We start from the raw sequence: 26,030 nt of genomic DNA, 5'->3' as shown, positions 1-26,030 counted from the left end.
TGCTCTAATTGTGACTTCCCCTCTTGGAGAACAATAATTGAACGAGAAATGCAACCATGCAAGCTAAGGGCGCTAATCTTTAAGTTGATGACTTAAAGATAAAAATTTATAATCAAGCTTGGACGGACTCTTATCACAGGGGTGGGGTGATAGTGCACTAATCATTAAGCAGGAGAATTATAAATCAAAAGGCTAATTAAGGCAGATTGGTTAAAGTAAACTAGGAAAATACTATTTATTATATTGAATATAAATGGCGACGGTTTAACGAGAACTGAATTTAAAATAGGAAATGAATTTAACAAAAAGTTGAATGACTCTACTTCGCGAAAACTTGCAATATTTTTAACTCGCTTGCTCACCATGTAGTCTTGTTCTGCTGGTCCTTGGAAAGCTTCCATCCTTGTAGCTGGGACATCACCGGTCGTCTTTGAGATATCTTCATCTGCAGCTAAGTACCATTCCTGCCTTGCAAATTGCATCAACCACTAATTGGATGATGGCTTTGAAACTATCACTCCCTGTTATGCTCTATCCCATATATTGGAGATGAGCCCTAAGTCATAGTTAGAAAAACCTCCTTGGGTGATGTGGAGAGGATACTCAATTAATAATCCTTCCAACTTTACTGAAAATGTGCACTGAAGTTTCATTTCTATCTAGTTTAATACTACCTATTGTCTTAGACTGGTATAAACTGGTCTAATACAGAGCTGTTCGTACTTCCTGATGAGAGTGGATATACACCCATCATTCAGAAATTCCTAAGTACCACGTCGTGGTAACGAAGTAATGAATGTAGAAGTGATAAACTATCACACTGATCCACTATGGTACAACAACCATAAGACAAGTTATCAGACCTAAAGCGAAATACAAGATAGAAGAATCAAGAAGAATCCCGAAGATGATGCCAAGAGCTCCAACACGCCCTTTTATAACCTTTTCTGGCTCTAATTACAGGTCGCTACACGTGGTCCAATCAGTTGACACGTCTCTCCCCACTCCAGATATTAGAGTTGATGGGTCCCAACCATGATATCAACTGTTCTTCTATTAGCCCTTTCACTCAGTATCCATGGCAACATGACGCTCCTTTGAAAATATAGGCGGTGATCAGTTTGAATTATTCTGGTCGAAATACAGTAGCTTTCGTTACAACGCTTGAACACGTACTCGCTTTTCCCAGAATTTGATGTCTAAATTTGTCCTTCCTTCTTCCTCGGTGATGTGGCAAGATAGAGGAAAATCTACTGCAAGTTAAATTTAAACGAATGTCGCAAGACTCTAAGTTAATATTAGGATATTCAGCCCTCGTTTACAAGTCGTAGTTACAAAGTAATGAAATGATAGTGAGCAAATGATTAAACATGAATTATAATAAAATTACATACCAAGATAAATATCATGACGTTAAATTCCTGAATTAATTACACATAATAAAATTAACATAATTACACTGTGACGTCTGGAACGTTACATAATCTGTTTTTCATATTCATACTTTCGTCTACTGCTGTCATTTTTTATCACCTACACTTCCCTCAAAAACTAAGTGAACAAGTCTTTGGTGTCTTAAGATGTGTCCTGTCATTCTTTTTCTCGTCGAATTTCGCCAAATCGATTCAGTATCTCTTCATTCGTGATTCGATCTATCCACCTCACCTCTAGCATTCTTCTGTGACACCACATTTCAAAAGCTTTTATTCTCTTTCTTTCTGAGCTACTTACCGTCCATTATTTCATTTCCGTACAATGCTACGCTCCAGATGAAAGTCTTCAAAAACGTCCTTCTAATTCCCATATCATTGTTCGAAGTGAGCAAATTTATTTACTTAAGAAAGGCCTCCTTGCCTGTGCTAGTCTGCGTTTAATGTCCTCCTTACTTCTGTCTCATTAGTTATCCTACTACCGAAATAACAATATCCGTTTCCTTTCTTTAAGACTTCACTTCCTAATCTAATATTTCATGCATCACCAGACTTCATTCGACTGCACTCCGTTACTTTTGTTTTGAACTTTTTATTCTCATCTTGTACTCCTTTACCAACTCTCTGTTCATACCTTTCAGCAATTTCTCCAGATTTTCCCCAGGCTCAGATAAAATAAAAATATCATCGGCAAACCTCAGAGTTTTGATCTCTTCTCCTTGGGTTGTGAATCCTTTTCCAAATACATTTTTGATTTCCTTTACCACCTGTTCTACACAGAGTTTATCATAACTATACGAACAAAAAATCGGGGATGCTGTTCCTGTTATGTTAAGAACGATGGTACAATCGGATTGGCGGAGAAAATGAGGTTACTTTCTTATTTCCTGGCACACGATTTAAATTGATGAACTTGTGGTATTTGCTATGCCATAGAGCAGGGCCTCTCAAACGCCCAAAATCTCACGCGTGCAAAGTGAGGCGCAGAGTTCCTGTGCACAGTGCATCGGTCCCACTCGGTTCGACTCGGACCAACGCATCGTCTATGGGCTACTCGGCTAAGCTCGGCTCAATTCGGCTTGGATTTGGAGCGCTACGGAGCAAGTGAGGAAGAGGGAGACAGGTGGAGCGAGAGAGACAGGCGTCGCAACGGAGAGAGACATCGATATTGCTCCAAATCGAGGAGTGGGGGTCTGCACTCTGGTCAACCAAGCGAAGTCGTCCTTTGCACCGTGCACAGTGCATGCACACTGAGAGTACCTGCCATAGAGCCAGCCGATGCCTGTTGCTGTGCGTCAGAGGAGGGAAGGGAGTGGAAGTGGGAAGTGGGAGACAGATGTAGCCTAATGCTCGACATGCTGAACAGAGTTCAAAGGTTACTACTGCACCGTTGTGAACTGTGCATCAAAGTAGGAGGGGGTCATATTGAACATCTACTGTAATCAGACCATTGGGCGTACTGTTTCCTTCGTTCAGTATTTCATTCCATTTACAATGCTGTGAGTAAAGGAATACACAATCGTGGGGCGGCAGGGTTGCATCTTCAAGCATGTTAAATAATAAAGAACGTCACTACGACCAACAGACGAGAGAAGAAACGATCTGGTGCATTCCTTGACTGACAAGAGTGTCTTAATTACAGTATGTTCTTCTACTCTGTATGAATTTACGGCTGTTTAATAAACGAACTGTACGAGACAAGGGCAATGTGCAAGTCGAACGAGGGAACTCGTGCATACCCTTCCTTTCCACTTTTTTTTTCTTTTCGTCGCACTGACACAGATAGGTCTTATGGCGACGATGGGATAGGAAAGGCCTAGAAGTTGGAAGGAAGCGGCCGTGGCCTTAATTATGGTACAGCCCCGGCATTTGCCTGGTTTGAAAATGGGAAACCACGGAAAACCATCTTCAAGGCTGCCGACAGTGGGACTCGAACCCACGATCTCCCGATTACTGGATACTGCTTCCTTTCCTCCTTTCTTAATCTGTTTACACTCCAGGGTAGGTCTTTCCCTCGGACTAAGCGAGGGATCCCACCTCTACCACCTGGACCGTGAGACATTGGGTCGGGGATACAACTGGCGAGGAGGACCAGCACCTCGCCCAGACGGCCTCACCTGCTATGCTGAACAGTGGCCTTGTGGGGGTGGGATGATTGGAAGGGATAGACAAGAAAGAGGGAAGGAAGCGGCCGTGGGATTAAGTTAGGTACCATACCGGCATTTGCCTGGAGGAGAAGTGGGAAACCACGGAAAACCACTTCCAGGGTGGCTTAGGGGGGGAATGGAACCCTCCTCTACTCAGTTGACCTCCCGGCGCTGAGTAGACCCCGTTCCAGCCCTTGTGCAACTTTTCAAATTTCGTGGCAGAGCCGGGAATCGAACCCGGGCCTCCGAGGTTGGCAGCTAATTATGCTAACCAGTACACCACAGAGCTTGTGCATACACGTGGAGAATTACCTCTCTCTCGACCATATATTCCATAGCTGCAACGCTTAATTGCGGCCAGTATCCAATATTCGGGAGATAGTGGGTTCGAACCACACTGTCGGCAGCACTGAAGATAGTTTTCCGTGGTTTTCCATTATCACACCAGGCAAATGCTGGGGCTGTACCTTAATTAAGGCCACGGCCACTTCCTTCCCTCATCTAGGCCTTTCCTATCGCATCGTCGCCATAAGACCTACCTGCGTCTGTGCGATGTAAAGCAAAATTGTAAACAATGTATCAATCAATCCAACAGTCAAAAAATGATCTGCATTTAGGGCACTCGCACAGGTAGCAGATTCCCACTCTGTTGTTCATCTAGCCTTCTCTTAAACAATTGCAAAGTATTTGGAAATTTATTGAACATCTCCCTCGGTAAATTATTCCAATCCCTAATTCCCCTTTTTATAAACGAATATTTGCCCCAATTTGTCCTCTTGAATTCTAGCTTTATCTTCATATTTCGATCTTTCCTACTTTTAAAGACACCACTCAAACTTATTCGTCTACTGATGTCATTCCACGGCATCTCTTCACTGTCAGCTCGGAACATACCACTTAGTCGAGCAGCTCGTCTCCTTTCTCTCAAGTCTTCCCCGCCCAAACTTTGCAACGTTTTTGTAACGTTACTTTTTTGTCGGAAATCACCCAGAACAAATCGAGCTGCTTTTCTTTGGATTTTTTCCAGTTCTTGAATCAAGTAATCCTGGCGAGAGTTCCATACACTAGAACCATACACTAGTTGGGGTCTTACCAGAGACTTACATGCCGTCTCCTTTACATCCTTACTACAACCCCTAAATACCCTCATAACCATGTGCAGAGATCTGTACCCTTTATTTATAGTCATCTTTATGTGATTACCCCAATGAAGATCTTACCTTATATTAATACCTAGGTACTTAAAATGATGCCCAAAAGGAACTTTCACCCCATCAACGCAGTAATTAAAACTGAGAGGACGTTTCCTATTTGCGAAACTCCCAACCTGACTTTTAACCCCGTTTATCATCATATCGTTGTCTACTGGCCATCTCACAACCTTATCGAGGTCATTTAGTAGTTGCTCATAATCTTGTAACTTATTTATTATTCTGTACATAATAACATCATCTGCAAAACGCCTTATCTCTGATTCCACTTCTTTACACATATCATTGATATACAGTATGTATACAGTATAAGAAAAGATTAAGGTCCAATAATACTGCTTCGAGGAATTTCCGTCTTAATTATTACAGGGACAGGTAAAGCTTCGCCTACTCTAATTCTCTGAGTTCTATTTTCTAGAAATATAGCCACCAATTCACTCACTCTTTTGTTTAGTCCAATTGCACTCATTTTTGCCAGTAGTCTCCCATGATCTACCCTATCGAATGCCTTAGATAGGTCAATCGCTATACAGTCCATTTGACCTCCTGAATCCAGGATATCTGCTATATCTTGCTGGAATCGTACGAGTTGAGCTTCAGTGGAATAACCTTTCCTAAACCCAAACTGCCTTCTATCAAACCAGTTATTAATTTCGCAAACATGTTTAATTTAATCAGAAAGAATGCTTTCCCAAAGCTTACGTGCAATGAATGTCAAACTGACTGGTCTGTAGTTTTCAGCTTTATGTCTATCACCCTTTCCTTTGTACACAGGGGCTACTATAGCAACTCTCCATTCATTTGGTATAGCTCCTCCGACCAAACAATAATCAAATAAGTACTTCAGATATGGTACTAGCTCGTATATTCCAACCCATTGTCTTTAGTATATCCCCAGAAATCTTACCTATTCCAGCCGCTTTTCTAGTTTTCAAATTTTGTATCTTACTGTAAATGTCAGTAATATCAAAGGTCAATTTTAATACTTCTTAGTCCCCTCCTCTATCTGGACATCATCCTTGTAACTAACAATCTTTACGTACTGCTTACTGAATACTTCTGCTTTTTCAAGTTCCTCGCATACACACTCCCCTTGTTCATTAATGATTCCTGGAATGTCCTTCTTGGAAACTGTTTCTGCCTTAAAGTACCTATACATACCTTTCCATTTTTCACTAAAATTTGTGTGGCCACCAATTATGCTTGCCATCATGTTATCCTTAGCTGACTTCTTTGCTAGATTCAATTTCCTAGTAAGTTCCTTCAATTTCTCCTTACTTCCACAGCCATTTCTAACTATTTCTTTCCAACCTGCACCTCCTTCTTAGTCTCTTTACTTCCCTGTTATAATATAGTGGATCTTGACCATTCCTTACCACCTTTAAAGGTACAAATCTATTTTCACATTTCTCAACAATTATTTTAAACCCATCCCAGAGTCTGTTTACATTTTTATTTACCGTTTTCCACCGATCATAGTTACTTTTTTTAAACTCCCTCATGCCTGTTTTATCAGCCATATGTTAAAAGAGGCACGAGGGAGTTTTTAAAAAGTAACTCTGATCGGTGAAAAACGGTAAATAAAAATGTAAAGAGACTCTCACCGCTAGTAGCCGTGGGTCAAATCCCGGTCACTCCATGTGATATTTGGGCTGGACAAAGGGGAGGCGGGACGGGTTTTCTTCCGGGTACTGCGATTTTCTCTGTCATCTTTCTTTCCAGCAACATTCTCCAATATCATTTCATTTCATCTGACAGTCATTAATCACTGTCTCAGAATAGTGCGACAGGCTTCTGCAGCCGACACAGTTCCTATCCTCGCCGCTAGACGGGGTCTTCGTTCATTCCAGTGGAATTACTGGAAATAGGCTGTGACGCAAATTATAAAACCTACGACTCATCATATTTTAACTCTTTACAGATGATAGAAGTTACAATGCGGGACTGGCAGACCACTTCCCAGACTTCTCTTGTAAGTCATGTCAAGAGAGCTCGTAAGTAATAAAAATGATTAAAGGAAAGCTGGACCAATAACTCACCTTTGTTGTGTACACATTCAGGAAAAGGCAGTCCTCTGACCGTGTTCCATATCCATTCCAGTCTTGTGGACATACAAATCCATCTTCTGTGGCATTTCGGATTCCATCCCAGGATTCCATTGGCACTGGCGCCTATCAACAGAACACAGTAGTTATCAGTCTGTACACAGGCCTACTTAAAATTATTTTTTAAATGTTACGAATAGAATTCAGACTAGCATATTATAGACAGAAAGAAAGAAGCTAGTAAAATAAAATACATAAATGTACGCATTAAAAAAAATGCTATTTGTTCGGGGCGTCGACCTAGGAACATCTTTAGCCCCTACTTGCACCATATGTGAGGTACCTGCGTGTATTATGAAAATGGCGAAAGTGTAGAGTGTTGAATGTGAGAAATGAAACATTAAGGACGACACAAACACCCAGTCCCCAGGCCAGGGATATTAATCATTTACATTTTAAAAACCCTGACCCGGCCGGGAATCGACTCCGGGACCGCCGGGTGACAGGCGGACGCGTTGCCCCCTATACTGCGAGGCACAGCTTGGTTCCATATCCGTAGCGTGTTAACTAACTAACTAACTAAATAAATAAATAAATAAATAAATAAATAAATAAATAAATAAATAAATAAATAAATAAATAAATAAATAAATAAATAAATAAATAAATAAATCTGAGATAGCATGTTCTTCTTAGCTTCCTTTCTTAATTAATTGGGTAATTTGGACCAGTTTTACGGCTCGGTGCCCTTGCTGACGCCAGCCCTGTGTATTGCGTTGTTTTGTCATAGTTGCTAGTGTGTTGATTGGGAGTGTATGAAGAGAAGTGTATTAAGACAAGCCATTCTCCGAATCAGGGAATCGAACCCGGAACCATCTGAACCAAAATCTAGTACGCTGACCATTCTACCGAAGAGCGGACTTTCGAGGCTTTCGAAATGCAGTGGAGGTGGAGTAATTGATGCTCAATTTCTGGAATGTCAAATTATTCTTTCATTCTACTGTGTAACAAAAAAGTTCAAGTCAGCACTTCCGCCAAGTCGTAGGCTATAAAGCCCTGTCGAGACAACTAGGGCCGATTGCAGAAACGGTATTGAGACGATGTCTACTTAATGCCAAGTATGGCTGCTGCATTGCAGAGACGTTATTTATCACATAGACACTTTCTAAAACAGATGTTCAACCGGTCATCTTTAAACACTGCCGAGAGCACTGTTTAACCTCAAATGAGGGGAGTGAATTACAATCAGAGGTTATGTACCATGAAACATGTAATTTGTATTATCATGTTGAGACGATTCCGGGAAGAAAGGTTAGTCCCACGGCCTCTCTGTGGGTAGCCCGCTGCTAAATCCCAGCAATTCGTTTGATATGTACGGGGTGATAGATCTTAAAATAAGGTCTCGCTTTTCAAGAGACTAGTTTCTTGAGACTGACAAAAGGGAATACAATTCTGGGAAACCGATATATTTTATTATATCATGGGGTAATTTCCATGGAATTATAGGTCACTTCGACTACATAAATATCAGAGTTACGTGTTCCGATTGTCGGAGGGCTGTCACATATATCAACCGGGAGGGATTCACTTATATTTACTGCCAAGTAAACACACATAATAGTGAAAACTAAAAAAGTAGATTGTATGTATATATAATCGTATAAGATTTCAGCAACTATCAGATAGGAAAAGGCAAGTGGTGGTGATGGTGGTTATAATTGTTGTTTCTTGTTTAAAGAGGACTGGGGAAGAAGAGCCGTGGCCACCATGGTAGAGCGCTGGCTTTCTTGGACCAACTTGGCAGGTTCGATGTCGGTCCGTCGGTCACTTGCTTTCTTGGCTTACGCTACCTGAACCGTCAACGATAGACCTCAAGTGTAAGCGTACGAATTGTAGAGCATAGAAACCTCTACAAAAAAGTCCGCGATGGTATATACTTATTTCGAACCAGTTGCCCTCTAAAAGCGATTTTATGTTATAGTCCGCGGTAAAGAAAAATAACTCCTTAAGATTAAATAAATATTTCGATATTATCGTCGAACTCCTCATCGAAATAAATTATTTGACCTCCTCCACTATTTCATAAGGATTGCAATAACCTTGTCAGGACATTGTTTGCATGAATGGTTCAGAAGTTATGACCATTTTAGACTGTAGTGGTAATACGTTCCCTGTTGTCTGCTAGCAAGTTGCCTCTACCTCGCCGCTTGGAGCGCTGTAGTCGCCTCGGATGAAAAATATCATCACAGCTTCGCGACTGTATATATTAGACTGTGGTCATATTTCATTGTTACAGGATATTTATTTCCATGTATTATTTTTCGGTACAGCGTCTTTGTAATTCTTGTTTTCCTTTTATCATACATACACACAAAGATTATTTTGAAAGAGAATTACAAGTATTTCATCGAAAGAAGTCATCATATCGTGCACAAAATACAATGTTTACATCTGCTCTGATTGGCTGGTTCTTAAAGCTAACGTAAAATTAACCGCAAGAGCTTGGAGCTTGCAATCCCTTAATTTTACGGACTCGCTGTTAAGTTTACGTCGGCGCATTATGAATGGTTCCAATAGATAACATGGCCGCTAACTTCTAAGTTAACGTTAATTTTAAGTTTACGTTACGTTACGTTTGCATTGTGAATGGGGCTTAACAACGCTATAATCAAAGCTACACTTCCCCGTACGGTGGCGTGTCGCTTTCGTGCAAAGAAATATCGATAATATCATGAGATTTCCACCGAAAGCGATACTCTTATCTGTGGGCAAGTCATGCTCGTGCTTAGCCATATTTGTATAATGTGTACATTGTGTAGGAAGACAAACAGCTGACTGGCGTTCGGCGCGCACACCGACGAATTTCATTGGTTGCGACAAACAAAGAAATGCATGAAAGATACTTCTATCTCAATTTTCAAAGCAATATTGAAACTTTAAGCGATGTCTAGTTAAACATCGACTGAACATTGTTTATGGAATGGAAGATCGTGCTCGATTTAGACGTTGTCTAAGGCTTAAAACTAGTCATCGTTTCTGCAGTCGGCCCCGAGTTTCCAGATGGTGAGGTAGTGGTGGTGATGATGATAATGATGATAATTATGTGAAGGAAAAGTACAACTGGACAATCATGCGCATCCGACCGGACTCTCGACCCATCAGTCACCTAGTGGACTTCAGTTCATCAAACCTTGACTTAGGCCTATTTCATTTGATATCTTATCTTGAAAAGTTCAATATGCACGATTATTCAGCTAAGTTGTACACCTCAAATATCTTCTGATCCGTTAAAAAAATAGGTCCGCCTTTGTGGTGTAGTGGTTAGTGTGATTAGCTGCCACCGCCGGGGGTCCAGGTTCGATTCCCGGCTCTGCCACGAAATTTGAAAAGTGGTACGAGGGCTGGAACGGGGTCCACTCAGCCTCGGGAGGTCAAATGAGTAGAGGTGGGTTCGATTCCCACCTCAGCATTCCTGGAAGTGGTTTACCGTGGTTTCCCACTTCTCCTCCAGGCAAATGCCGGGATGTACCTAACTTAAGGCCACGGCCGCTTCCTTCCCTCCTCCTTGTCTATCCCTTCCATTCTTCCCATCCCCTACCATGGCCCCTGTTCAGCATAGCAGGTGAGGCAACCTGGTCATCCTCCCCAGTTGTATCCCCCAATCCAATGTCTCACGCTCCAGGACACTGTCCTTGAGGTCGTAGAGGTGAGATCTCTCACTGAGTTCGAGCGAAAAACCAACCCTCGAGGGTAAACAGATTAAGTAAGTAAAGAAATAGACATTCTGTTTTCAAGTTCTTAAATTGTATTAAGAAGCTCATAAAACACTTTCCAATTAGTCTGCATCACGTACGTAATTACCGAGATACCGATAGTAACTTTGTATTTTTTAAAATAGGACTATACAAATTTCATCCAATAGAACAACTAAGAATCGAGCGATAAATTCAATGTTCTACTTATTTTACAAATCCGACGAATACTTTTGGAGATATTAAAGGGTTTGATATGTGTAGGTATTAGACCACTCGCTCTGATGTAGAGGGCTTGCTTTGTGGCTTTGACAAGCACGCATACCCCAAACACTGTTTCTTTTTGCTTTACGTCGCACCGACACAGATAGGTCTTATGGCGACAATGGGACAGGAAAGTGCTAGAAATGGGCAGGAAGTGGCCGTGGTCTTAATTAAAGTATAGCCCCAGCATTTGCCTGGTGTGAAAATGAGAAACCATGGAAAACCATCTTCAGGGCTGCCGACTGTGGAAAACACTGTTTTAAGTAACTGTTCATTTCCCTGCGTGATGGAAGTGGTTGAAAAAAGGGAGAATGAAACGATGCCCCTGAAAGTATCTGACTCATATTCTCTAAACAGTGTCCGGCTCTGTGGCTAAATGGGTAGCGTGCTGGGGTCCCGGTAGGGTCGGGAATTTTAACCATAATTGGTTAATTTCGCTGGCACGAGGGCTGGGTGTATGTGTCGTTCATCATCATTTCATCTTCATCACGACCCGCAGGTCGCCTACGGGAGTCAAATCAACAGACCTGAACCTGGCGAGCCGAACATGTCCTCGGACACTCCCGGCACTAAAAGCCATAGGCCATTTCTTCTTTCTCTAAACAGTGGTGTATGCTACCATACTAGCGGGAATTTATTCTGAACTCTACCACTGTCTGTTGTAAGTACACCGATCTTACATGTTCGCTGTAAGGAGGACCAAAGAGCCCTACAGTTAATATTTGCATTGATTTTTTCCAATGACCATGTCATTTATTGGATTTTGAAGTTGTTGATTTCATGCCATGTACTGTATACTCATGAGAAGATCAATTAAGCACTTGAAGGATGATGATGATGATGATGGTTGTTGTTTAAAGGAGCCTGACATCTAGGTCATCGGCCAAAACACTTGAAGTATTGCAATTGCATTTTATTATCTCGTCTCTTTCCGATTCAGCGTATTAGGGGCCGATGACCTTCGATGTTAGGCCCCTTAAAACAACAAGCATCATCATCATCCGATTCAGCGTCAACAAAACAGAAGTTGTGTGATCCCGAAATGCTGTACATCATACAAAGAAGCTCGCTCGAGGTAAGGGCGTTATATATGTGTTATCAACAAGGCGTGAGTTACGCATCATCACAGTGAGTGGCGCATCACTTTTTGTCTAATGCCTGCAAATGTGACACCCTTTCAAATCTCCAAAAGTAATGGTCGGATTTGTAAAGCAAGCACATCATTGAACTTGTGGAACGATTCTTAATTGTTCTATTGGATGAAATTAGTGTAGCCTTCTTTCTTTCTTTCTTTCTTTCTTTCTTTCTTTCTTTCTTTCTTTTTTCGTAATCCGTTTTTCGGCTTTTCCCTCGGACTCAGCGAGGGATTCCACCTCTATTGCCTCAGTGTCCTGGAGCGTGGGACTTTGGGTTTGGGGTACAACTGGTAAGGAGGACCAGTACCTCACCCAGGCGGCCTCACCTGCTATGCTGAACAAGGACCTTAGGGGGGGGGGGGATGGGAAGATTGGAAAGATAGACAAGGAAGAGGGAACGAAGCGGTCGTGGACGTAAGTTAGGTACCATCCCGGCATTTGCCTGGAGGAGAAGTGGAAAACCACTTCTATTCAGTTGATCTCCCGAGGCTGAGTGGACTCCTTTCCAGTCCACGTACCACGTTTCAAATTTTTTGGCAGAGCTGGGAATCGAGCACGGGCCTACGGGAGTGGCAGCTAACCACACTAACCACTATACCACAGAGGCGGACAAGTATAGCCCTATTTTTAATAGAACGAAGTTGCTACCGGTTTCTTGATAATTGCGTTCGTGAAGGAGACGAATTGGACAGTATTCCATGAGACCCTTAATACAGTTAAATAATTTCGAAACAGAACGTTTATATTTTTAACAGATCAATACATAATTAAGGTGGACAACTTAGCTGAATAACCCTGTAGATCAAGGCCGAAGGCTCTGGACGTAGAGCAGAGGCCTTGTTGTTAAAATTAGAACTATAGGAAAACATTTGTTTTGTTTGTGCTGTCTACCCCTCCACCACCAGCACCTCTAATGTTGAGTCATACCAGGAAGTGCTGGAGTGACTAGAAGCCCATTATGAAATTGACAGTAATAATGTGATCATAGCAGGCGACTTTGACATTCCCACGATAACAAGTACAGACCTCAACCCCTATGATGGTAACAGTCAATGTCAGATGATAAAAATTTTTATGAACCTTTTCGAAGTAACATCTTATAACACTGGAAAATTGCCATGGGAAAACCCTTGACTTAATTCTTACCAATTATACGCAATTAGAAGTTTCCAGGGACACCACCCTTCTATTTACCACTAAAAAGCCCAAATAAAAACACATGTAATAAGACAGTGGAACTATCTACCCACATCAAGTACAAAATGGTCTGTCACAAGAAAATTATTTTTTTCCTCACATAGCCGACTCCAGTGCAAAACATTAGTCCCCGAATTCATTCCCACTCAGCTTCTCTCCGGCCCTGGAAAGTGTAAGTGCCACTTTAAACGCTTCAAAATTAACATTACAGGCGATTATTTGTGTTTTTGTGGGATCATCTCAAACACGGGGCCATTTACGGTTCGACTGTGCCACGTTTGGAAGGACAAGATTCGAACCTGAGTGTCACGTGGAACGTGCAATTTGGAACTTTCAAAGCCTTTATAGCATGTGTTTAAAAAATCCTGCTGCTACAAGCAGTTCATTAACCTCATTCATCACATCTTCAGTAATTTAGTTTCCTAATTTTATGTCAAGGACCACTAATTAATTCACTGATCAAAACTATAATCCTAATACTCATGTACAATAAGGTTCAAACCGTTACGATATTCACTAAATAAATAATAATCTGTAATTATTTAAATATGAATAACTAATTTTGAGTTGCGTTTTACCTGACATTGGCAATTTCAGTTCGGTTTAGTCCGGCCGGTCCTAATCCCCTGAGGTTTTGTGTGTGCGAGCTGCGTCGTTGGGTCTCGGACCACAAGTGGCCACGGCTTGCCCCTGGTCCGACACCTCTACACTCCGACCGACCAACCGAGCAGACGAGGGTTGGCCATGGTTGTACCGTGGCCCTACGCCTCTGTATTCGGGAGACAGAGAGGGGCTGGTCCCCACCATCGACTGTTCTGAGAATGGTTTTCCGTGGTTTTCCATACTGCTGCTCTAAGACGAATGCCGGAACAGTTCGTAGTACAGGCCACGGCCTTCAGCCCCCTCACCTTCTCCGAACATCTCTTTCACAGTAACAAATCTTCCGACCTGAGAGACGGCGTCACAGTCTAGGAGGGCTGCATGTTTGAGAGTGGATCTGACCCTTGCCCAGCCGCACTCCCCATTTGATAATGGTATACACCTATGTGGAAATGTGTTTTTTTTTTATCGAGAGCATATCCATCCTTAGACGAAAATATATTTGAAAACAGAAATGATTATTACCTTAAATCTGAGATCTCCGACGGGAGGTCTGGCGAAAGGTACTCCTCGGAAGGAGAATATATCTCGGCCATCTACTGTCTTGAGGACACTTCCTCTAAGCTGGCCTTGAGCGGTGCGAACCACAGGGCCATTAGCTCGTACAGCAGCGAGCACGGCGAACAACACGGCAACACACTTCATGATTGAATGCCTAGCCTCTCGTTCGTGGTGTGTGCGTCGTATTTATCACAGAACAGCGTGACGTCACTGGGATTCACAGCGTGCTAGTAGTGTTCTCAACCAGCAGGCGAACGGCTCTGTGATGAATAACACAAGCCTACTGCCTTTGTGTCCGGCTCCATGGCTAAGTGGTTAGCGTGCTGGCCTTTGGTCACAGGGGTCCCGGGTTCGATTCCCGGCAGGGTCGGGAATTTTAACCTTAATTGGTTAATTTCGCTGGCACGGGGGCTGGGTGTATGTGTCGTCTTCATCATCATTTCATCTTCATCCCGACGCGCAGGTCACCTAAGGGTGTCAAATCAAAAGACCTGCACTTGGCGAGCCGAACTTGTCCTCGGACACTCCCGGCACTGAAAGCCATACGCCATTTCATTTCATTTACTGCCTTTGTTACTTCTAAGTACAGTGTGTCAAACTCATCGTTATAGGGCCGATTCGACTGATAAATTTAGCTCCAAGGGTCGCACGGCAAATTGAGAAGGCTAAATATCAGAGTTTTCCACATTTATTTTACAGGACGTTATTAGTGCATATAAAACCAAACCAAACTAAACCCCATGGTGTAATAGCACCGAAGGGCCATGGCCTACCAAGCGACCGTTGCTGAGGTGTCGTGTGGTCAGCACGACGAATCATCTCGGCTGTTATTCTTGGCTTCCTAGACCGGGGCCGCCGTCTCACAGTCGGAGAGCTCCTCAATTATAATCACGTAGGTTTTTCTAAACAAAAAATGTCTTTACGTCACCACGTAGGTTGTAATGGACTTCGTACCAGCTCTCAGATCCACGTAAAGATCGCTGACCTGGCCGGGAATCGAACCCGGGGCCTTTGGGTAAGAGGCAGGCACGCTATCCCTACACCGTGGGGCTGGCAATAGTGGATATATAATTTATTATTTATTTAACCAGTTTACCGTCCAGGGTTGGTTTCTCCCTCGGACTCAGCGAGGATCCAACCTCTACCGCCTCAAGGGCAGTGACCTGCAGTGTGAGATTTAGTCGGGGATACAACTGGGAAGGAGCACCAGTACCTCACCCAGGTGGCCTCAACTGCTATTCTAAACAGGTACTTTGTGGGGATAGGAAGATTGGAAGGGATGCGCGAGGAAGAGGGAAGGAAGCGGCCGTAGGTAACAATCGTACCATAAGACCTGTCTGTGTCGGTGCGACGTAAATCAACTAATAAAAAATATATTGTAGGTAACATCCCGGTATTTGATCTGGAGAAGAAGTGAGAAACCACGGGAAACCACTTCGAAGATGGCTGAGGTGGTAGTCGAACTCCCCTCTACTCAGTTGACTTCCCGAGGCTGAGTGGAACCTTTCCAGCCCTCATATAACCTTTCAAATTTCGTGGCAGAGCCGGGAATCGAACGCGATTCTCCGAGGGTGGCAGCTAATCACACTAACCACTACACCGCAGAAGCGGACACATATAATGTATTATCTAGTCAAAATAATAGTGTTCCCACAATCTATATAAATAAAGTTGTAGTGGGTCCGCTGTCTGTAATTACATTTGTTTTGCCAATTTTTCAGATATTTATCTGTTTTAGGTCAACTCAAGACCGAATCGGTGGTGTTTATTTTTCGTGTCTGTTTGCCTGTTTGTCTGTTCCACCATCACGTCGAAACGGGTGGATAGATCTCAACCAAACTTCATATTTACAGTATACTCATCCCGAGGAAGGTTTTGATATGCATATCATTTTAAAATATTTGAATAGACGGGGGGTTTATAGGAAAACCTGAACGGTTTTCCTCCATTTTCTCTTATACTATTGATTTTCTGTAAACTCTGTGGACCGTATGTGAAACGCCTCTTCATTATAAACAACTTTCGTTATGTTCATAATTTCCTTACTCTTCACATGACGGAGAAATTTACTATTTTCTGCGGGTATCATGCTCTGCATTGAGTGACCGACAACGAACCTACAGGTTACCATGGCAACGTCTCTGCTTGCCAGCAGGGAAGTAACGTATTGCCCTCACCACGCTTTTAAATTCGTGGTTGTTCCTTGGGTAGAAGGCAAGAGAGACGTCAATCGGCCTATCTGCGGGATATTGGCGGAATATCGTTGGAGGTTATAACCGCCCTCGAATAGATTAAGTAATAACAGCATTAATCATCTTATCTGTTTACCTAAGAATCACTGCGCCTGAATTTCTCCTCTGTTATCTCTTTATTATATCCATAACTCACACTAGCATAATTTTTTGAGGGGCATTTGATTTTCCAATACATTCACTTGGCATTTACATATTTGTCGTTATCCGGGTGTACTCAGTTATAATCCATTTTCTATTAATTTCAACTTTCTTAACTGTATTATTTTCTTCCTTAATTATTCCGTATGTACGCGAGTGGTAGAATCTACTGGATATGTTTCCATCAAACTTCATATTTAGAATCCACCTGTCCTTGTGTAGGTTTTAGGGCAAATATTGTTTCTAAATCCCTAAACTGACTGGGGATTTATACGAAACAGAAACCGCGGATTTGCACTCCCACAAAATATACACAACCAAACTTAATTTAAATCTACCTGCCTTCATGGAAATTAATTTCTAAACCTTTTTCCTCATGTGCATCATTTCGATACGAGGATTAATAAGGGAGATATTAACGGACCGTTTTGCGGTACAGGTCCCATCGGACTGAACTCAAGAGCGGGTGCGTGTAAAGCGTATTTCTTACAACTTGAAAACTACTGAAGATATTCGAACCAAATTTTATATTTAGCATCCACCTGTTCAAAGGTAGGTTTTAAAGGTCAATAACATTTCATGTTCCCGGAATGGACTGGTGGTTTATAGGGAACCGAAATGGTGATTGTACTCTTCCACAATATATACAGTACAAGACCAACCTGACTGGAAATCGACCAAATGTGATGGAATTCCATCTCTAAACCTTTTCTTAGTGTGCATTTTTCCGTCAGGAGGATTAATAAGGAAGATATCATGAATGGTCAGTTTTGCAGGTTAAGTAAAGCGAACATAGCCCAAAAGGTGTTGTACGTGGAGAAGATTCCTTTATCTATCTACATAAATAAAATCGTAACCATTGTGTGCCTCTACATTGAGTATTTTGGCGAAATTTTCGCACAGCTACCCATTTAAGGGGTAATAATGACCATCTGCATATTTTTGGGGGGGGGGTTAGTTTCCTGAAAGTCCTAATTATTAGCCTCCTCGCCCAAAATCCAGATTGCGGCATAATCTGCCAGACGAAAAAGAAAATTGAAATTGGACAAAATTATACGTTTCAGTCTATAACGGACGGAAAACTTCCAAGATCTTTAAATTTTTCACTTTTTATCCCCGAAGAATATCGAAATATGGAGGCAATTTTAATGATGGTGCAGACCTTCGGGAAGTCCTATCACATAACGGATTGCACAATCTCCGTTCAATCTGGAATGATCTACAACCTTGGTCTTATAACTTTTTGTCGTGTATGTATCCGTTTTACGTTTGATTTTTCTCTATTAATCGATGTTAAGTAAATTTGGACTTTTCACATGCATAATTCATACTTTCAATCACTTATAGGAAATATAGAATCATCAAACTCTTCACGAAAATTGGCCCACACAGTAGCCATATGTGAGCCAAATGCTATATATGCAGCTGTCACATAATTATCCGAAAAGTAATGTGAGATAATCTTACAAAAACTTTACCCTGTTCAACGTTTCTAACTTAGTCTGACCCAAGAATAGAAGAGATATCACAGGACCAGTCATTTAGGCCACTAAATCCGGCGTCTTATGGTACAATCCTTTGTCGATATGACGTAGTCAATCTGTAACTGAAGGTCTGCAATATTGTAAACACGCATATACTTTCGTATGTCGATCTATATAATTATATTCACTGATGTTGATTTGTAGCGATCGAGAAAGGGTGCGTCTGCTAGTGTAATCAGTACTCCCCACACCGACTTTGACTGGCAGTAGGAATGGGGTCCTTCTCCAACTCCTGTGTACCTGGCAGTAGTAAAGAAGGCCTACCATTGTAACGAATAGTTCACTTCTCGATTTGACTTGCAGAAGGCAAGGGAGCATGCAGTTTTGTTTAAAACGCTCCTACCCGATTGTGTTTGGCAGTAGACAAGGGTGCCCGCAATTATAAACAAATGTCCTCATCTAAAATGTGACTGGCATTAGGCATAGTGGCCTGCTATTTTGATGGAAACTCACCAGCTTGGTGTGACTGGCAGTAAGCTGGCTGGCAGTAAGAAAAGGGGCCTGACATTATAATGATAACTGCACAACTCAATTTCGACTGATAGTAGGGTATTTGCCCGCCATTATAATAAAACCTCCTCAACTGTTATCTGTCTGGAAGTTGGAAAGGGGGGCTGCCATTGTAACGAAAACTCCAAAAATCGATTGTGACCGCGCAGTAGGCAATGGGGCCTCCAATTATAATGTAAACCTCCCCATGCTATTTCTCGAATAACGCTAAGAGACATGCAATTTTAAAACAATCTTATTTACTGCATGTACAGTATTTACTTCGATATTCGAATACAATGTAGAATACCGTAGCGAAGCACGGGTACATTTGCTAGTATGGAATAAAAACAATTACAATGGCATCATTTTCATTATAATGATTCCATTATAAAAGTACCTAAAATAAACTATATATTTTGTATAAAGAGGAATGTCTGGAGGACAGAGCAAATTGTTCACTTTAAATTAAACAACATTTTTGCTTTTTAGAAACCAGAGTTTCAGTGTCAGCCACTTGTTTTTGTCACGATGCCACTTTCAGGATGGGGATATATGTTGTGCTATCAGGCTAGATCTGTGAACAGGTTGTATTTGGCATCATATGTGAAAACTGTGAAAATAACTGTTCACAGAGATAGGAAGATCCACACATTGCTAATTTTTCACTGCGAACTGACACGGCAAATAATAATAAAACATGGGTATCTCAACTTCATAGAACTTGTTTTTCGACACAGCGTTACAGTGGATGTCAGTAAGTTCCATTCGGACGTTGCTATTGTCCGGCTCCATGGCTAAATGGTTACCGTGCTCGCATTTGGTTCAAGGAGCCCCGGATTCGATTCCCGGGCTGGTCGGGGTTTTTAACCGTAATTGGTTATTTCCACTGGCCCGGGGACTGGGTGTGTGTGGCGTCCTTAAACAAAAAATACAAGAAAAACAAAGAGAGAATTAGAAAAATATGAAAAATATATCCGTTGGAAATAAAATCTAAAATATATTTTTAAAATAAAAAAAATCTGCCTTGTGAACATCAAAGAAGAATGGATCACTTATCTTCAGACGATTTGAAATCTTTATACACTGAGTGGCCGAAAGTCACGGGAAGACACTGAATGTGATGTTAATAACGAGTTGCTCCTCCGCGAGCCCTCAAAACTGCAGCAATACAGCGAGGGACATACTCTACAAGGTGTTGGAATCGTTCTGGAGGGATTTGGACCCACGCATCACGCACTGCTACCCACAATTGGTCTTGTGTAGTTTGTGCGGGGTTCATGGAGCGAACACCAGCAGCGACAGCATCCCATAAATGCTCGATTGAATTAAGATCAGGGGATCTGGAGGACGAATCCATGGTCGTAACTTTACTGGAGTGTTCCTCCAACCACCTGCATGCCACCACACAGAGGTGACATGACGTATTGTCCTGTGAAACATGGCATCTCCATCAGGGTACTCCAGGGCCAGAAAGAGATGCAGATGGTCTGAAAGAATGTCCACATAACGTGCACCTGTCAGCGCTCCCTGCAGCCGGACAATGGGGCCTAATTGCGACACCGAGAACGCCGCCCAGACCAGAACAAAGCCACCTCCCGTCTGGACACAACCTTGTTGACACGCAGGATCCATAGCTTCATGCGGCATACCCACACTCTCACGCGCCCATCAGCTCAATACAACTGAAACCGGGATTCATCGGACCATACCACACGTCACCACTGTTCCATGGTCCATTGCCGATGTTCGCTGGCCCATGCACGTCGCGTCGTTGAGCTCTGTGTCGAGGTATCAGCAAAGAGACACGAGTTGGCCGTTGGCTCGTGAAGCCTGCACGGTGCAGGTTTCCGACTCCCAACATTCAACTGGGCGGTGATCTGACTCACAGTAGCCCATCCAGCGCCCAGTATGGTTCTGCGGAGTCGACGTGATGTCCGTTCGTTAAACACCTGTGGTCTTCCCGTGCGGCGGTTTACGCGGGTGGTAACATTCTCTCTGCGATATTGAAGACCAACCTTCAACACTGTGCGAGTGTATTCTCCGCAATGCTATGACTTATGCGTCGTGCGCCGATGATCATGCCACTTTCACAGTCGGTTAACTCGCCACACTGGTGTCTTTGACAGACTGCTCAGGGGTCATACACGGCACATTTTCTAATAGGACACCCCTTCCCGTGACTTCTGGCCATTCAGTGTATTTTATACATATTAAAGGTATAATTATTTATTACATTCAAAAGTGGGGCGGGTACTGCATGTTCGACATCATCATTCGGTTGTTAAGGAAAAGTCACATTTCTTTCCTGACCTTATTTTACGAGAAATCTGAAGAATAAGTGTCCAAAGGAATTTTATGTCGCTTGTGAGTGCATATTTCGGCTCATTGTAATTATATAAGGTCATATTTGGTTATATTTTTAGCTTTTTGCTAAAATTGATGCGACGTTTTTAACTAGGTATAAATTAATGTTAGTCCGCCTCTGTGGTGTAGTGGTTAGTGTGATAAGCTGCCACCCCCGGGGCCCAGGTTCGATTCCCCGCTCTGCCACGAAATTTGAAATGTGTACGAGGGCTGGAACGGGGTCCACTCAGCCTCGGGAAGTCAAGTGAGTACAGATAGGTTCGATTCCTACCTCAGCCATCCTGGAAGTGGTTTTCCGTGGTTTCCCTCTTCTCCTCCAGGCTAATGCCGGGATGGTACCTAACTTAAGGCCACGGCCGCTTCCTTCCCTCTTCCCTGCCTATCCATTCCAATCTTCCCATCCCCCACCAAGGCCCGTTCAGCATAGCAGGTGAGGCCGCCTGGGTGATGAACTGGTCATTCTCCCCAGTTGTATCCCCCGACCCAGTGTCTCAGGCTCCAGAACACTGCCCTTGAGGCGATAGAGGTGCGATCCTTCGCTGAGTCCGAGGAAGAAACCAACCCTGGAGGGTAAGCAGATTAAGAAAGGAAGAATAAATTAATGTTATATGTGTCGAGTTTCGACCACAGGACTTTCACATAGGCCGTACTGTAGTAAACACAGTATTCTTTCTTTTCCCACCACAGACAGGTAGCAGGTTTAGAAGCCCTGATTCCGAGAAAGAGTTGCTGTACAGACGTGCCACGGAGGATGTCACTACAGTAGATACTGTATATTTAGCTCAGAAGTAATTAGTAGAGTAAACAAGGAAATTGCATGACCTAAATATGGCTTCCGATTGAGAAAGCTAAATAAAAATCCACCGGCGTGCTAGCCGGCCAGTGTCTTGGGAAGCTCCAAGTGATGAGCCCCTGCCGCACTGGGGCGAAACACTGGTTATTTTTGACGATTGAGTTTCCTGATTTGTATTAAGGAAATTCCATTTTTTCTCTCACCCATTTCATCCTTGGTGGGTTGAGTTACAGCCCTCTTCCCCTTTCACCACCAACGAATTTCAACTCACTGGTCACACTTTTGGCACTACAGTGAACTCTATGATGCTTGAAGTGAAATGCAGTGGAGGTGTAAAATTAAGAAATTATGTGAAAGGCTAGTCTGCCTCTGTAGTGTAGGGGTTAGTGTGATTAGCTGCCAACCCCGGAGGCTCGGATTCGATTCCCGGCTCTGCCACGAAATTTAAAAAGTAGTGCAAGGGCTGGAACCGGGGTCCACTCAGCCTCGGGAGATCAAATGAGTATAGGTAGATTCGATTCTCACCTCAGCCATCCTGGAAGTGGTTTTCCATGGTTTCACACTTCTCCTCCAGGCAAATGCCGGGATGGTACCTATCTCATGGCCACGGCCACTTCCTTCCCTCTTTCTTCCCCATCCCTTCCAATCTTCCCATCCCCCACAAGGCCCCTGTTCAGCATAGCAGGTGAGGCCGCCTGGGCGAGGTACTGGTCCTGCTTCCCAGTTGTATTCCAGACCCAATGTCTCGCGCTCCAGGACACTGCCCTTGAGGCGGTAGAGGAGGGGTCCCTCGCTGAGTCCGAGGGAGAAACCAGCGCTGGGGGTTAAGCAGATTAAGAAAAAAAGAAAGGTGTGAAAGAGTTCGGCGAAGAGATCTTCAGTAGTGGTGGTGATTGTTGTTTTAAGAGGGAGTTCAACTAGGCAACCATCCTTTAAAATCTTCAGTACTGACGGAATAATTATATTTTGTGAAGTCTCTGAAGTGAAGGTAGCGGCAGTAAAGCGATTTGATGTGAATGCATATTGAAAGATTTAGCGTACTGCAGCTCTGTCAGTTTGTTGTCCGCCTCCGTAGCGTAACGGTGGCCCGGGTTCGATTCCCGGTACTGCCAGAAATGTAAGAATGGCAGGAGGGTTGGTATGTGGTTGAAATTGTACATGCAGCTCATCTCCAATGAAAAGAGCTGCACCAACTCGAGATGAGGACACGAGTTTACTTACTTACTTTTTGTTACTTAAGCCGTTTAATGTTAGTAATACTCTCATATTTGCTACCTGTCACTAAACCGAGCTCGATAGCTGCAGTCGCTTAAGTGCGGCCAGTATTCGGGAGATAGTAGGTTCGAAGTCTATTGCCGGCAGCCCTGAAAATGGTTTTCCGTGGTTTCCCAATTTGACACCAGGCAAATACTGGGGCTGTACCTTGAACAATCAATACTGATCTGCATTTAGGGCAGTCGCCCAGGTGGCAGATTCCCTATCTGTTGCTTTCCTAGCCTTTTCCTAAATGATTTCAAAGAAATTGGAAATTTATTGAACATCTCCTTTTGGTAAGTTATTCCAGTCCCTAACTCCCCTTCCTATAAATGAATATTTGCCCCAGTTTGTCCTCTTGAATTCCAACTTTATCTTCATATTGTGATCTTTCCTACTTTTATAAATGCCATTCAAATTTATTCGTCTACTAATGTCCTTCCACGCCATCTCTCCGCTGACAGCTCGGAACATACCACTGAGTCGAGCAGCTCTTCTTCTTTCTCTCAATTCTTCCCAACCCAAACATTGCAACATTTTTGTAACGCTACTCTTTTGTCGGAAATCACCCAGAACAAATCGAGCTGCTTTTCTTTGGATTTTTTCCAGTTCTTGAATCAGGTAATCCCGGTGAGGGTCCCATACACTGGAACCATACTCTAGTTGGGGTCTTACCAGAGACTTATATGCACTCTCCTTTACATCCTTACTACAACCCCTAAACACCCTCATAACCATGTGCAGAGATCTGTACCCTTTATTTACAATCCCATTTATGTGATTACCCCAGTGAAGATCTTTCCTTATATTAACACCTAGGAACTTACAATGATCCCCAAAAGGAACTTTCACCCCATCAACGCAGTAATTACTGTAAAACTGAGAGGACTTTTCCTATTTGTGAAACTCACAACCTGACTTTTAACCCCGTTTATCAACATACCATTGCCTGCTGTCCATCTCACAACATTTTCGAGGTCACGTTGCAGTTGCTCACAATCTTGTAACTTATTTATCACTCTATAGAGAATAACATCATCCGCAAAAAGCCTTACCTCCTTAATTAAGGCCACGGCCGCTTCCTTCCCAGTACTAGCCTTTCCCTGTCCCATGGCGCCATAAGACCTATCTGTGACGGTGCGACGTAAAGCAAGTAACAAACACACGAACACCTGTCACTAAATTCCATTAGTCATATTTTACCTTTTTACGGCCGTATTTACCAACGTTTTAGAGCATATTTGCTTACATGTTTTGTACTTAGGTCATAAACTTAGAGCCTCCTTGCCTCAGGCTGCAGCGCGCCGGCCTCTCACCGCTGGATACCGTGGTTCAAATCCCGGTCACTCCATTGTGAGATTTGTGCTGGACAAAGCGGAGGCGGGGCAGGTTTTACTCCGGGTACTCCGGTTTTCCCTGTCATCTTTCATCCAGCAACACTCTCCACTATCATTTCATTTCATTTCGTCTGTCAGTCAATAATCATTGTCCCAGAGGAGTGCGACAGGCCTCAGGAGTCGGCACACTTCCTATTTTCGCCGCAAGTTGGGGGCTTCATTCATCCCATCCCTGACCCGGTCATTGACTGGAAAACAGGCTGTAGGTTTTCATTTTTATAGGTCATAAACTTCCAAAACCTAGCCATCATGAACAGTTTTCATTCTTCCCCTGAAGGGGGAGGCTGGCCACTCGGAGGGTTACACCCTCTCTCTGGCCAAGATGCCTGGCTTACGATATACTGTAGCCTGGTTACAAGAAGTACTCGTCTGGGAAGCAATCAAGTTTTGAGCTGAAATATGGCATCACTTTCTTCTTCTGCTGCTGAAATGGAAATGAAATGGCGTATGGCTTTTAGTGCCGGGAGTTTCCGAGGACAAGTTCGGCTCGCCAGGTGCAGGTCTTTTAATTTGACTCTCGTAGGCGACCTGTGCGTCGTGATGAGGAGGAAATGATGATGAAGACGACACAAACACCCAGCTCCCGTGCCAGGGAAATTAACCAATTATGATTAAAATACCCGACCCTGCCAGGAATCGAATTCGGGACCCCTGTGACCAAAGGCCAGCACGCTAACCATTTAGCCATGGAGCCGGACCTTCTGCTGCTGATGTTGCTTTTCACACACCCTGGTGAGATCACGGGAGCAAACAATACTTGTCCCAATTTTACGACCGGATGCCCTTCCCGATGCCACGCTATGTGCAGGTACATATTCACTATCACGTGTTTCTGTGCTGGCTGATTGTGTGGTGAGTTGTGTATATATGAAGCAGAGTGTGTTGCGGAAAACACGTATGCTTCACCTAATCCACGAGCCAGAAGAATTAATCAGACACGATTAATTCCCGACTCGACGTCAAAATATGTAATTATATAGCTCTCTTGGCATCCAAACCACTACGTTTGCTAGTTAGAAGATATTTCTTATTCAGGACTTTTTCTTTGACAATCTGTTTTACGTCCCACCGAAATGTGAAAATGGAGAACCACGGAAAGCTCTCTTCGGGACTACCGGTAGTGGAGTTCGAAGGCACTACCGCGCAGCCATTCGCTCGGTACACTCAGGACCGAGCTCGATACTTGCAGGCGTTTAAGTGAGGCCAGTATCCAGTATTCGGGAAATAGTGGGTTCGAACCCTACTGTCGGTAGCCCTGAAGATGGTTTTGCGTGGTATTCTATTTTAACACCAGGCAAATGCTGGGGTTGTACCTTAATTTAGACCACGACTGCTCTCTCCCCTTTTCTAGCCCATTCCTGTCCCATCGTCGTCATAAAATCTATGTCGGTGTGACGTAAAGCAACTTGTAAAAACAAAAGATATGCTTAGGAATAATTTATCTTCACTT

The 26,030-nt window shown here is 43.1% G+C and overlaps 1 protein-coding gene across 1 annotated transcript in view; it reads right to left on the bottom strand.

Moving 5' to 3' along the window:
• The window catches only part of LOC136876541 (juvenile hormone esterase), a 38,957-nt gene extending 24,447 nt beyond the window's left edge, over nucleotides 1-14,510 (bottom strand). Inside the window, exons 1-2 of the mRNA XM_067150581.2 lie at nucleotides 14,308-14,510; nucleotides 6,828-6,959 (exon numbers count right to left, since the gene is read on the bottom strand). Of these exons, the coding sequence (XP_067006682.2) occupies nucleotides 6,828-6,959; nucleotides 14,308-14,487 (312 nt within the window). The 5' untranslated portion in view covers nucleotides 14,488-14,510. The remainder of the gene's footprint in view (nucleotides 1-6,827; nucleotides 6,960-14,307) is intronic.
• Between the last annotated feature and the right edge of the window lie 11,520 nt (nucleotides 14,511-26,030).

Source organism: Anabrus simplex, chromosome 6 (genome assembly GCF_040414725.1).
Source record: "Anabrus simplex isolate iqAnaSimp1 chromosome 6, ASM4041472v1, whole genome shotgun sequence".
Classification (NCBI taxonomy): Eukaryota; Metazoa; Arthropoda; class Insecta; order Orthoptera; family Tettigoniidae; genus Anabrus; species Anabrus simplex.
This window is presented reverse-complemented; position numbering and strand designations above follow the sequence as displayed.